Genomic DNA, 15,042 nt, shown 5'->3' on the forward strand with positions numbered 1-15,042 from the left:
AAAATTCTCTATTGACCCAATGGGAGATTATTGAACAAAAATGAAATACAAAATACGTCTGCCTTTTTACGTATACAAGTTGACTTGAACTTTTGCCTGGGGGGGAAATAAAATAAATATATGAATGTGTTTTTCTTCCGTTGTAGGCCCTGCTCAGGTTCCCATGATGTCCCCGAATGGTTCAGTGCCTCCAATATATGTGCCTCCTGGATACGTTTCACAGGTATGCTCCCCCTCTTCCTGTTTCACAGGTATGCTCCCCCTCTTCCTGTTTCACAGGTATGCTCCCCCTCTTCCTGTTTTATAATGTACAGTGCCTTCAGAAAGTATTCCGTTTTCCATATTTTGTTACGTTACAGCCTGAATTTAAAATGGATTCAATTTAGATTTTTTGGGGTCACCGGCCTACACACACAATTCCCAGTGGAAGTGGTATCAGGTTTTTTAGAAATGTTAAAGTCAATAAACTGAAAAATTCTTTGAGTCAATAAGTATTCAAGCCCTTTTGTTATGGCGAGCTTAAAATTCAGGAGTCACAGTTTGCTTAAGTCACACGATAACTTGCATGGACTCACTTTGTGTGCAATAATAATGTTTTAACATCTCCGTACCCCACATACAGTTATCTGTAAGGTTAATCGAGCAGTGAATTGGTAGATTAAAACAACGGAATATATAAAAAGCAAATATTGAATATCCCTTTGAGCATGGTGACGTTATTAATTACACTTTGGATGGTGTATCAATACACCCAGTCACTATAAACATACAGGCGTCTTTCCTAACTCAGTTGCCAGAGAGGAAGGAAACCACTTAGGGATTTCACCATGAGGCCAATGGGGACTTTAAAACCGTTACTGTTTTTTTTATTTATAAAAATATATTTATTTATTTAACTAGGCAAGACAGTTAAGAACAAATTATTATTTTCAATGACGGCCTACAGCGGCCAAACCCGGATGACGCTGGGCCAATTGTGCTCTGCCTTATGGGACTCCCAATCACGGCCGTATGTGATACAGCCTGGATTCGAACCAGGGACTTTAGTGACACCTCTTGCACTGAGACGCAGTGCCTTAGACTGCTGCGCTACTCGGGAGCGTGTACAGGAGGAAACTGAGGATGGATCATCAACGGTGTAGTTACTCCAGAATGCTAAAGGACAGAGTGAAAAGAAGGAAACCTGTACAGAACAAATATATATATATATTACAAAACATGCATCCTGTTTGCAAAAAGGCACTAAAATAAAACTGCAACAAAAATACAAATTATATAATTTTGTCCTGAATACAAATCCTTATGTTTGGAGCAAATCCAGCACAACACATCACTAACTGCCTCCATATTTTCAAGCATGGTGGTGGCTGTATCATGTTATGGGTATGCTTGTCATCGGCAAGAACTAGGGAGTTTTTTAGGATAAAAATAAACGGAATAGAGCTGAGCACAGGCAACATCTTAGAGGAAAACCTGGTTCAGTCTGCTTTCCACGAGACACTGGGACATGAATTCACCTTTCAGCAGGACAATAACCTAAAAAACAAGGCCAAATCTACACCTGAGCTGCTTAGAAAGAGGACATTAAATGTTCCTGACATTGAATGTTCCTTACAGTTTTGACTTAAATTGGCTTGAAAATCTATGGCAAGACTTGAACAATGGCTGTATAGCAATGATCCACAACCAACCTGACAGATCTTCAAGTATTTTTAAAAGAATACTGTACAGATATTGTATAATCCAGGTGTGGAAAGCTCGTAGAGATTTACCCAGAAAGACTCACAGCTGTAATCGCTGTCAAATATGATTCTAACATGTATTGACTCCAGGTGTATGAAGGCTTATGTAATTGAGATTTCTGTATTTCATTTTCAAGACATTGCAAGAATAAAAAACAAAAAAAAACATGTTTTCACTGTCCTTATGGGTTATTGTGTGTTGATGGGTGAGGAAGAAAAAGCAATGTAATCCATGTTGAATTCAGGCAGTAACACAACAACATGTGGAATAAGACAAGGGGGGTACTTCCTGGAGTAAGACAAGGGGGATACTTCCTGGAGTAAGACAAGGGGGGTACTTTCTGGAGTAAGACAAGGGGGATACTTTCTGGAGTAAGACAAGGGGGATACTTTCTGGAGTAAGACGAGGGGGATACTTTCTGGAGTAAGACGAGGGGGATACTTTCTGGAGTAAGACAAGGGGGATACTTCCTGGAGTAAGACAAGGGGGATACTTCCTGGAGTAAGACAAGGGGGATACTTCCTGGAGTAAGACAAGGGGGGTACTTTCTGGAGTAAGACGAGGGGGATACTTTCTGGAGTAAGACAAGGGGGATACTTCCTGGAGTAAGACAAGGGGGATACTTCCTGGAGTAAGACAAGGGGGATACTTCCTGGAGTAAGACAAGGGGGGTACTTTCTGGAGTAAGACAAGGGGGATACTTCCTGGAGTAAGACAAGGGGGATACTTCCTGGAGTAAGACAAGGGGGATACTTCCTGGAGTAAGACAAGGGGGATACTTCCTGGAGTAAGACGAGGGGGGTACTTTCTGGAGTAAGACGAGGGGGATACTTTCTGGAGTAAGACGAGGGGGATACTTTCTGGAGTAAGACGAGGGGGATACTTTCTGGAGTAAGACGAGGGGGATACTTTCTGGAGTAAGACGAGGGGGATACTTTCTGGAGTAAGACGAGGGGGATACTTTCTGGAGTAAGACGAGGGGGATACTTTCTGGAGTAAGACGAGGGGGATACTTTCTGGAGTAAGACGAGGGGGATACTTTCTGGAGTAAGACGAGGGGGATACTTTCTGGAGTAAGACGAGGGGGATACTTCCTGGAGTAAGACGAGGGGGATACTTCCTGGAGTAAGACGAGGGGGATACTTCCTGGAGTAAGACGAGGGGGATACTTCCTGGAGTAAGACGAGGGGGATACTTTCTGGAGTAAGACAAGGGGGATACTTCCTGGAGTAAGACAAGGGGGATACTTCCTGGAGTAAGACAAGGGGGATACTTTCTGGAGTAAGACAAGGGGGATACTTTCTGGAATAAGACAAGGGGGATACTTTCTGGAGGAACTGTAGATGCTTGTAGGTTCTCCTTTCAGTCCGATTTTGGCCTCCTGATTTCATGAATCACTCTACTTCCTCAGACACAATCAAACATTTGTAACCCCTAATAACCTGTTGTCTCAGATCATATACAGAGGTTACCAATAATAATAGTTGTTTTCTCTCTCTCTCCCTACCTCTCTCACGCTCTCTCCCTACCTCTCTCACGCTCTCTCCCTACCTCTCTCTCTCTCTCGCTCTCTCTCTCTCTCTCTCTCTCTCTCTCTCTCTCCCTCTCTCTCTCTCTCTCTCTCTCTCTCTCTCTCTCTCTCTCTCTCTCTCTCTCTCTCTCTCTCTCTCTCTCTATCTCTCTCCCTATCTCTCTCGCGCTCTCTCTCTCCCTATCTCTCTCGCGCTCTCTCTCTCCCTATCTCTCTCGCGCTCTCTCTCCCTATCTCTCTCGCGCTCTCTCTCCCTATCTCTCTCGCGCTCTCTCTCCCTATCTCTCTCGCGCTCTCTCTCTCCCTACCTCTCCGTCCATCAGATCATAGAGGAGAATGGAGTACGACGTGTTCTGGTCTTACCTCAGCAGCCAGAGTTCCACCCTGGGGGCCACTCCCCCCTGCACCACCCCCCTCCTCCACCCCACGCCCACCTGCCCGCCTTCATGCCCCACCCCGCCATGTTGCCCCCCCCACCCCACCTCTACACAGGCATGGCGGGGGACATGAGCTCCCAGTATATACCACAGTACCACCCGGCACACATTTACTCAGAGCAGGGTGAGTATATGCACTACATAGTATGCACTACATAGTATACACTACGCACTACATTGTATACACTACACACTACATAGTATACGCTACACACTACATAGTATGCACTACATAGTATACACTAAATAGTATACACTACACTACATAGTATACACTATGCATACATAGTATGCACTACATAGTATACACTACGCACTACATAGTATACACTACACACTACATAGTATGCACTACATAGTATGCACTATGCACTACATAGTATACACTACGCACTACATAGTATGCACTACATAGTATACACTACGCACTACATAGTATACACTACACACTACATAGTATGCACTACATAGTATACACTACGCACTACATATTATACACTACATGGTATACACTACACACTACATGGTATGCACTACATAATATACACTATGCACTACATAGTATACACTACACACTACATGGGATGCACTACATGGTATACACTACACACTACATAGTATACAGTACATATTATGCACTACGCACTACATAGTATACACTATGCACTACATAGTATACACTACATAGTATACACTATGCACTACATAGTATACACTACATAGTATACACTATACACTACATAGTATACACTACATAGTATACACTACACACTACATAGTATACACTACACACTACATAATAGGAACTATATAGTATACGCTACACACTACATAGTATGCACTATACACTATATAGTATACGCTATAGACTACATAGAGCATTCAGAAAGTATTCAGACCCCTTGACTTTTTCACTGCTCGACTGAGGGACCTTACAGATAATTGTATGTGTGGGGTACAGAGATGAGGTAGTCCTGACAAAAATCATATTAAACATTAGTATTGCACACAGAGTGAGTCCATACAACTTATTATGTGACTTGTTAAGCACATTTTTTACTCAACTTATTTAGGCTTGACCTAACAAAGGGGTTGAATAGTTATTCTGCATGTCTAAGTCTCTGTGTGTCTCTGCGTGTCTAAGTCTCTGTGTGCCTCTGCGTGTCTAAGTGTCTCTAAGTGTCTAAGTGTCTCTGCGTGTCTAAGTGTCTCTGCGTGTCTAAGTCTCTGCGTGTCTAAGTGTCTCTGCGTGTCTCTGCGTGTCTAAGTCTCTGCGTGTCTAAGTCTCTGTGTGTCTAAGTGTCTCTGCGTGTCTAAGTGTCTAAGTGTCTCTGCGTGTCTAAGTGTCTCTGCGTGTCTAAGTGTCTCTGCGTGTCTAAGTGTCTCTGCGTGTCTAAGTCTCTGCGTGTCTAAGTGTCTCTGCGTGTCTCTGCGTGTCTAAGTGCCTCTGCGTGTCTAAGTGCCTCTGCGTGTCTAAGTGCCTCTGCGTGTCTAAGTGTCTAAGTGTCTCTGCGTGTAAGTGTCTAAGTGTCTCTGCGTGTAAGTGTCTAAGTGTCTCTGCGTGTCTAAGTGTCTAAGTGTCTCTGCGTGTCTAAGTGTCTCTGCGTGTCTAAGTGTCTCTGCGTGTCTAAGTGTCTCTGCGTGTCTAAGTGTCTCTGCGTGTCTCTGCGTGTCTAAGTGTCTCTGCGTGTCTAAGTGTCCCTGCGTGTCTAAGTGTCCCTGCGTGTCTAAGTGTCTCTGCGTGTCTCTGCGTGTCTCTGCGTGTCTAAGTGTCTCTGCGTGTCTAAGTGTCTCTGCGTGTCTAAGTGTCTCTGCGTGTCTAAGTGTCTCTGCGTGTCTAAGTGTCTCTGCGTGTCTAAGTGTCTCTGCGTGTCTAAGTGTCTCTGCGTGTCTAAGTGTCTAAGTGTCTCTGCGTGTCTAAGTGTCTCTGCGTGTCTAAGTGTCTCTGCGTGTCTAAGTGTCTCTGCGTGTCTAAGTGTCTCTGCGTGTCTAAGTGTCTCTGCGTGTCTAAGTGTCTCTGCGTGTCTAAGTGTCTCTGCGTGTCTAAGTGCCTCTGCGTGTCTAAGTGTCTCTGCGTGTCTAAGTGTCTAAGTGTCTCTGCGTGTCTAAGTGTCTCTGCGTGTCTAAGTGTCTAAGTGCCTCTGCGTGTCTAAGTGCCTCTGCGTGTCTAAGTGTCTCTGCGTGTCTAAGTGTCTCTGCGTGTCTAAGTGTCTCTGCGTGTCTAAGTGTCTCTGCGTGTCTCTGCGTGTCTAAGTGCCTCTGCGTGTCTAAGTGTCTAAGTGTCTCTGCGTGTCTAAGTGCCTCTGCGTGTCTAAGTGCCTCTGCGTGTCTAAGTGTCTCTGCGTGTCTAAGTGTCTAAGTGTCTCTGCGTGTCTAAGTGTCTCTGCGTGTCTAAGTGTCTCTGCGTGTCTAAGTGTCTCTGCGTGTCTAAGTGTCTCTGCGTGTCTAAGTGCCTCTGCGTGTCTAAGTGCCTCTGCGTGTCTAAGTGCCTCTGCGTGTCTAAGTGTCTCTGCGTGTCTAAGTGTCTCTGCGTGTCTAAGTCTCTGCGTGTCTCTGCGTGTCTCTGCGTGTCTAAGTGTCTAAGTGTCTCTGCGTGTCTAAGTGTCTCTGCGTGTCTAAGTGTCTCTGCGTGTCTAAGTGTCTCTGCGTGTCTAAGTGTCTCTGCGTGTCTAAGTGTCTCTGCGTGTCTAAGTGTCTCTGCGTCTCTGCGTGTCTAAGTGTCTCTGCGTGTCTAAGTGTCTCTGCGTGTCTAAGTGTCTCTGCGTGTCTAAGTGTCTCTGCGTGTCTAAGTGTCTAACTGCGTGTCTAAGTGTCTCTGCGTGTCTAAGTGCCTCTGCGTGTCTAAGTGCCTCTGCGTGTCTAAGTGCCTCTGCGTGTCTAAGTGCCTCTGCGTGTCTAAGTGCCTCTGCGTGTCTAAGTGTCTCTGCGTGTCTAAGTGTCTCTGCGTGTCTAAGTGTCTCTGCGTGTCTAAGTGTCTCTGCGTGTCTAAGTGTCTCTGCGTGTCTAAGTGTCTCTGCGTGTCTAAGTGTCTCTGCGTGTCTAAGTGTCTCTGCGTGTCTAAGTGTCTCTGCGTGTCTAAGTGTCTGTGTGTCTCTGCGTGTCTGCCTGTCTCTGCGTGTCTAAGTGTCTCTGCGTGTCTAAGTGTCTCTGCGTGTCTCTGCGTGTCTAAGTGTCTCTGCGTGTCTAAGTGTCTCTGCGTGTCTAAGTGTCTCTGCGTGTCTAAGTGTCTCTGCGTGTCTAAGTGTCTCTGCGTGTCTAAGTGTCTCTGCGTGTCTAAGTGTCTCTGCGTGTCTAAGTGTCTCTGCGTGTCTAAGTGTCTCTGCGTGTCTAAGTGTCTCTGCGTGTCTAAGTGTCTCTGCGTCTGGTCTCAGCAGATTCTCACTCACCACACGGACGCCCGCCACCGTTCGTCCACCGCGACGAAAGGGCCAGCAAGACCTACGAGCGTCTGCAGAAGAAGCTCAAGGAGCGGCAAGGAGGAGAGAGAGGAGGAGGAGGAGGAGGTGGTCAGATGAAGGACAGCCCCCCTCCCTCGCCACAGAAGAGTCGAAGCAGCCCCCCCTCCATGGACAGTATCTACAATGGGGTGGTTGGAGGAGGGAAGGGGCTGGAGGCTGAACTGGGACAGGGACAGACCAGCACCACCGCCAAGCAGACGGGCATGGAGAAAGAACCTGGAGGTAAGGAGGGCCAGTGGCCCGAGGGGTGGCTATTTAAGCTGAAGTAGGGGACCAGGAACATGGGCTGGGACAAGGGGCTGGGCGAAGGGGCAGTGGTGGATAAAGTACCCAATTGTAACACTTTTCTTGACACCCAGCGTCATAACGCATTGTCATGGTCATAATGTGTCATAACAGCTGACATAACCTGTCATAACACTGTCATGATACATACAATGCATTCGGAAAATATTCATACCCCTTGACGTTTTCCACATTTGTTACTTTACAGCCTTATTCTAAAATTGATTAAATTACATGTTTTCCTCATCAATCTACACACAATACCCCATAATGACAAAGCGAATACAGGTTTTTAGACATTTTTGCAAATTTATTACAAATAAAAAACAAAGTATTACGCAAGTATTTAGACCCTTTGCTACGAGACTCAAAATTGAGCTCAGGTGCTTCCTGTTTCCATTGATCATCCTTGAGATGTTTCTACAACTTGATTGGAGTCCGCCTGTGGTCAATTCAATTGATTGGACATGATTTGGAAAGACACACACCTGTCTATATAAGGTCCCACAGTAGACAGTGAATGTCAGAGCAAAGACCGGATTGCGTCGAAGCACAGATCTGGTGAAGGGTACCAAAAAATGCCTGCAGCATTGAAGGTCCCCAAGAACACAGTGGCCTCCATCATTCTTAAATGGAAGCTGTTTGGAACCACCAAGACTCTTCCTAGAACTTGCCGCCCGGCCAAACTGAGCAGTCGGGGGAGAAGGGCCTTGGTCAGGGAGGTGACCAAGAACCCAATGGTCACTCTGACAGAGCTCCAGAGTTCCTCTGTGGAGATGGAAGTACCTTCCAGAAGGACAACCATCTCTGCAGCACTCCACCAATCAGGCCTTTTATGGTAGAGTAATGCACTGTGTATATTTACACCTGTTGTGATATATATTGTGTTATTTTATGACTGATTATGACGCCTACATAAGAAGGGGAAAATATCCACAAAACCTACCACACAAGGAAATACATTCCATTACACCAGGTATTCCCAAACTGGCGGTACGAGCAATGCCGTCGAGGGTACGCCAAATAAAAATGTGATTCGTTATTTTTTTTAATGTTTTTTTTCTTTCTCGTATGAGTAGCCTCGTTTCACCACCAAAAATTAAATTAAACCATCTAGTGTTCAGTGAAATTACAACACAATGTCAAATACAGGAAGCCTAGTCAAATAATTAATATCCAATCACATTAACCGTTACTCTCGGGTGGAAATGAGAGTCCCTGAGAGGTCATTTTGGTCGTATTACTATTAGGCATATACATTATTAGGAGCGTAATTAATAATTATACGTTATTCGAAGTAGATTGAATAGAATCACTTTGATGCGTCGTTTACTTTTATATGAGATCCTTTCTAAACCGAACGCAATGTGTCAGTGAGTAACCAGATCACCAACACTCAGCTACGATGTTGGGATCCCCAGGGCAGATATCACCCCAGGGCAGATATCATCAACACTCAGCTACGATGTTGGGATCCCCCAGGGCAGATATCACCAACACTCAGCTATGCTGTTGGGATCCCCCAGGGCAGATATCACCTCAGGGCAGATATCACCAACACTCAGCTATGCTGTTGGGATCCCCCAGGGCAGATATCACCCCAGGGCAGATATCACCAACACTCAGCTACGCTGTTGGGATCCCCAGGGCAGATATCACCCCAGGGCAGATATCACCCCAGGGCAGATATCACCCCAGGGCAGATATCACCAACACTCAGCTACGCTGTTGGGATCCCCCAGGGCAGATATCACCCCAGGGCAGATATCACCCCAGGGCAGATATCACCCCAGGGCAGATATCACCAACACTCAGCTATTCTGTTGGGATCCCCCAGGGCTTTACCATTTTACCTCTCCTGTTTAGTCAGATCAAATAGCATGTGCTGAATAAAACAGGTAACACTGTAACAGATCTTACAGTGAAATGCTTGCTTACAAGCGCTTATTAATCAACAATTCAGTTTAAGAAAAAATAAGTGTTAAGTGAAAAATAGATAAGTAAAATAATGTAGGTAACAAATAATTCAAGAGCTGCAGTAAAATAACAGTAGAGAGACTATATACAGAGGGTACCGGTTAGTCGATGTAATGACTATGCATAGATAATAAACAGAGAGTAGCAGCAGCGTAAAAAAAGGGAGGTGGGGGTGCAGCAATGCAAATAGTTCGGGTAGCCATTTGGTTAGCTGTTCAGGAGTCTTATGGCTTGGGGGTAGAAGCTGTTTAGAAGTCTTTTGGAACTAGACTTGGCGCTCCGGTACCGCTTACCGTGCGGTAGCAGAGAGAAGAGTCTATGACTAGGGTGGCTGAAGTCTTTGACAATTTTTAGGGTCTTCCTCTGACACCGCCTGGTATAGAGGTCCTGGACGGCAGGAAGCTTGGCCCCAGTGATGTACTGGGCCGTACGCACTACCCTCTGTAGTGCCTTGCGGTCGGAGGCCGAGCAGTTGCCATACCAGGCAGTGATGCAACTAGTCAGGATGCAGGAGGTTATAAGGACCCATGCCAAATCTTTTCAGTCTCTTGAGGGGGAAATAGGCTTTGCCGTGCCCTCTTCACGACTGTCTTGGTGTGTTTGGACCATGATAGTTTGTTGGTGATGTCGACACCAAGGAACTTGAAGCTCTCAACCTGCTCCACTTCAGTCCCGTCGATGAGAATGGGGGTGTTTTTGGTCCTCCTTTTCCTGTAGTCCATGATCATCTCCTTTGTCTTGATCACATTGAGGGAGAGGTTGTTGTCCTGGCACCACACCGCCAGGTCTCCGACGACCTCCCTATAGGCTGTCTCATCATTGTCGGTGATCAGGCTTAGCACTGTTGTCATAGGCAAACGTAATGATGGTGTTGGAGTCGTGCCTGGCCGTTCAGTCATGAGTGAACAGGGAGTACAGGAGGGGACTGAGCACGCACCCCTGAGGGGCCCCTGTGTTGAGGATCAGCGTGGCGGATGTGTTGTTACCTACCCTTACCACCTGAAGGCGGCCCGTCAAGGATCCAGTTGCAGAGGGAGATGTTTAGCTCCAGGGTCCTTAGCTTAGTGATGAGCTTTGTGGGCACTATGGTGTTGAACGCTGAGCTGTAGTCAATGAATAACATTCTCACATAGTTGAAGTCGGAAGTTTACATCCACTTAGGTTGTAGTCATTGCTTTTCAACCACTCCACAAATTTCTTGTTAACAAACTATAGTTTTGGCAAGTCGGTTAGGACATCTACTTTGTGCATGACAAGTCATTTTACCAACAATTGTCTACAGACAGATTATTTCACTTACAATTCACTGTATCACAATTCCAGACGGTCAGAAGTTTACATACACTAAGTTGACTGTGCCTTTTAAACCGCTTGCTAAATTCCAGAAAATGATGTCATGGCTTTAGAAGCTTCTGATAGGCTAATTGACATAATTTGAGTCAATTGGAGGTGTACCTGTGGATGTATTTCAAGGCCTACCTTCAAACTCAGTGCCTCTTTGCTTGACATCATGGGAAAATCTAAAGAAATCAGCTAAGACCTCAGAAAATAATTTGTAGACCTCGACAAGTCTGGTTCATCCTTGGAAGCAATTTCCAAATGCCTGAAGGTACCACGCTCATCTGTACAAACAATAGTACGCAAGTATAAACACCATGGGACCACGCAGCCGTAATACCGCTCAGGAAGGAGACGCGTTCTGTCTCCTAGAGATGAACGTACTTTGGTGCGAAGAGTGCAAATCAATCCCAGAACAACAGCAAAGGACCTTGTGAAGATGCTGGAGGAAACCGGTACAAAAGTATCTATATCCACAGTTAAACGAGTCCTCGACTCGTTATCGACATAACCTGAAAGGCTGCTCAGCAAGGAAGAAGCCACTAATCGGTTTGCAACTGCACATGGGGACAAAGATCGTACTGGAGGAAAAGGGGGGATGCTTGCAAGAAGAAGAACACCATCCCAACCTTGAAGCACGGGGGTGGCAGCATCATGTTATGGGGGTGCTTTTCTGCAGGAGGGACTGGTGCACTTCACAAAATAGATGGCATCATGAGGGGAAATTATGTGGATATATTGAAGCAACATCTCAAGACGACAGTCAGGAAGTTAATGCTTGGTCGCAAATGGGTATTCCAAATGGACAATGACCCCAAGCATACTTCCAAAGTTGTGGCAAAATGGCTTAAGGACAACAAAGTCAAGGTATTGGAGTGGCCATCACAAAGCCCTGACCTCAATTCTATAGAAAATTTGTGGGCAGAACTGAAAACGTGTGTGCGATCAAGGAGGCCTACAAACCTGACTCAGTTACACCAGCTCTGTCAGGAGGAATGGGCCAAAATTCACCCAACTTATAGTGGGAAGCTTATGGAAGGCTACCCGAAGCGATTGACCCAAGTTAAACAATTTAAAGGCAATGCTACCAAATACTAATTGAGTGTATGTAAACTTCTGACCCACTGGGAATGTGATGAAAGAAATAAAAGCTGAAATAAATAATTCTCTCTCTTATTCTGACATTTCACATTCTTAAAATAAAGTGGTGATCCTAACTGACCTAGGACAGGGAATTTTTACTAGGATTAAAAGTCAGGAATTGTGAAAAACTGAGTTTAAATGTATTTGGCTAAGGTGTATGTAAACTTCCGACTTCAAATGTAGGTGTTCCTTTTGTCCAGGTGTGAAAGAGCAGTGTGGAATGCAATAGAGATTGCATCATCTGTGGATCTGTTTGGGCGGTATGCAAATTGGAGTGGGTCCAAGGTTTCTGGGATGATGGTGTTGATGTGAACCATGACCAACCTTTCAAAGCACTTCATGGCTACTGATGTGAGTGCTACGGGTAGGTAGTCATTCATGCAGGTTACCTTAGCATTCTTGGGCAAAGGGACTATGGTGGTTTGCTTGAAACATGTTGGTATTTCAGACTCAGACAGGGGCAGGTTGAAAATGTCAGTGAGGACACTTGCCATTTGGTCAGCGCGTGCTTAGTGTACACGTCTTGGTAATCCGTCCGGCCCTGCGGCCTTGTGAATGTTGACCTGTTTAAGGTCTTACTCACATCGGCTACGGAGAGCGTGATCACACAGTCTGGAACAGCTGATGCTCTCATGCATGTTTCAGTGTTACTTGCCTCGAATCGTGTCACTGGGCAGCTCGAGGCTGTGCTTCCCTTTTGTAGTCTGTAATAGTTTGCAAGCCATGCCACATCCGACGAGCATCGGAGCCGGCGTAATACGATTCGATCATAGTCCTGTATTGACGATTTGCCTGTTTGATGGTTTGTCGGAGGGCGTAGCGAGATTTCTTATAAGCTTCCGGGTTAGAGTCCCGCTCCTTGAAAGCGACAGCTCTAGCCTTTAGCTCAGTGCGGATGTTGCCTATAGTCCATGGCTTCTGGTTGGGGTATGTACGTACAGTCACTGTGGGGACAACGTCATCAATGCACTTATTGATGAAGCCGGTGACTGAGGTGGTATACTCCTCAATGCCATCGGAAGAATCCCGGAACATATTCCAGTCTGTGCTAGCAAAACAGTCCTGTAGCTTAGTGTCATTTTAGCAGACTCTCTTATCCAGAGTGACTTAGCCATCTTAAAATGAATGCACTATGTGAGACAACCACATCACAGTCGCAGTAAGTACTATTTTTACCCTCAATAACAAAGTTATCATCTAAGTCAGTGCTAGTGGGTAGTGACTCTGTTGTCCTTGCATCATGGGGGATGCTGGTCCCACCGTCGGGGTGCCTGGACAGAGAAGAGTTTTGACTGTACATTAATGACCTGCCTGTTGCCCTGGGATTAACATACAGATGTATGATGAATCTGTGTTTTTTCTTTTTGTGCATAATAAGTTGCATAACTTGATATCGTAATTTCTTCTCTGTGTGTCTCCTTCTAGACATGGATGAAGAGGCCTTGCTCCTACAGGCCCTGTTGAACACTGTCAGTAAACCAGTGGTGAGTGTCTCTCTCTGTGTCTTGTCTTTCATATCATAGACTTTACATAACATAATATTTCAAATCAAGAGTTTATGACATGCGAAGGGTCGCAGATGTAATTGCAGGGTTGCGTTAAATTCCTCTGCTCGGAGCTTCAACAATGTAGGTCACGGAGAAGTGAATGAAACAATATTACAATAATAATAATAATAGTTATGATAGTAATAATAATACTAAGTGAAATAATATAATAATACTGGAGGGTGGTAGGCTGGGGGGGTAGCAGGATGGGGGGTAGCTGACGGGGGGGGTGGTAGCTGACTGGGGGGTGGTAGGATGGGGGGGGTGGCTGACTTGGGGGTGGTAGGATGGGGGGGTGGCTGACTTGGGGGTGGTAGGATGGGGGGGGTGGCTGACTTTGGGGGGTAGGATGGGGGGGTAGCTGTCTGGGGGGTGGTAGGATGGGGGGGGTAGCTGACTGGGGGGGTGGTAGCTGACTGGGGGGTGGTAGGATGGGGGGGGTGGCTGACTTGGGGGTGGTAGGATGGGGGGGTGGCTGACTTGGGGGGGTAGGATGGGGGGGGTAGGATGGGGGGGTAGCTGACTGGGGGATGGTAGAATGGGGGGGGGGTAGCTGACTGGGGGGTGGTAGGATGGGGGGGGTAGCTGACTTGGGGGTGGTAGGATGGGGGGGGGGGTAGCTGACTTGAGGGTGGTAGGATGGGGGTGTAGCTGACTTGGGGGTGGTAGGATGGGGGGGGGGGGTAGCTGACTTGGGGGTGGTAGGATGGGGGGGGGGGGGGTAGCTGACTGGGGGGGTGGTAGGATGGGGGGGGGGTGGCTGACTTGGGGGGGTAGGATGGGGGGGTAGCTGACTGGGGGATGGTAGGATGGGGGGGGGGTAGCTGACTGGGGGGTGGTAGGATGGGGGGGGGGTAGCTGACTGGGGGGTGGTAGGATGGGGGGGGGGGTAGCTGACTTGGGGGTGGTAGGATGGGGGGGGGTAGCTGACTTGAGGGTGGTAGGATGGGGGTGTAGCTGACTTGGGGGTGGTAGGATGGGGGGGGGTAGCTGACTTGGGGGTGGTAGGATGGGGGGGGGGTAGCTGACTGGGGGGGTGGTAGGATGGGGGGGGGGGTAGCTGACTGGGGGGGTGGTAGGATGGGGGGGGGGGTAGCTGACTGGGGGGGTGGTAGGATGGGGGGGGGGGTAGCTGACTGGGGGGGTGGTAGGATGGGGGGTCGCTGACTGGGGGCTGGTAGGATGGGGGGGGTAGCTGAATAAAGGAGACTGCCATAGTGCCTTGGGGAACAGAGTCTCTTATCAGCTTCCAACATCTGGTCTAAAGTGATGGGCTCTTCACAAAACCTCTTCAGGCGTCATTGAGACCTCCCTGTCTATTCTGTGGCCCCGTCTCAAAATGAACCCTATTCCCTACATCGTGCACTACTTTTGACCAACCCCCCCACACACCAAAAAAAACACAAATAAAAAAAGCCTCTCCCCCTCTCTCTCTCTCTCTCTCTCTCTCTCTCTCTCTCTCTCTCTCTCTCTCTCTCTCTCTCTCTCTCTCTCTCTCTCTCTCTCTCTCTCAAATTCAAATTCAAATTCAAATTCAAGCTGCTTTATAGGCATGAAAAACATCTCTCTCTCTCTCTCTCTCT

At 47.0% G+C, this 15,042-nt stretch overlaps 1 protein-coding gene across 6 annotated transcripts in view; it reads left to right on the top strand.

Moving 5' to 3' along the window:
- The window catches only part of fndc3a (fibronectin type III domain containing 3A), a 206,337-nt gene that overhangs the window by 91,512 nt on the left and 99,783 nt on the right, over positions 1-15,042 (top strand). For 5 of the 6 annotated variants that reach the window (XM_071358146.1, XM_071358147.1, XM_071358149.1 and 2 more), the window contains 4 exons: positions 147-223; positions 3,598-3,835; positions 7,083-7,391; positions 13,338-13,396. In XM_071358146.1, coding sequence (XP_071214247.1) covers positions 147-223; positions 3,598-3,835; positions 7,083-7,391; positions 13,338-13,396 — 683 coding nt within the window. The remainder of the gene's footprint in view (positions 1-146; positions 224-3,597; positions 3,836-7,082; positions 7,392-13,337; positions 13,397-15,042) is intronic. The other variant, XM_071358145.1, reaches the window with a different exon arrangement.

This window comes from Salvelinus alpinus, chromosome 21, assembly GCF_045679555.1.
Source record: "Salvelinus alpinus chromosome 21, SLU_Salpinus.1, whole genome shotgun sequence".
NCBI classification, from domain to species: Eukaryota; Metazoa; Chordata; class Actinopteri; order Salmoniformes; family Salmonidae; genus Salvelinus; species Salvelinus alpinus.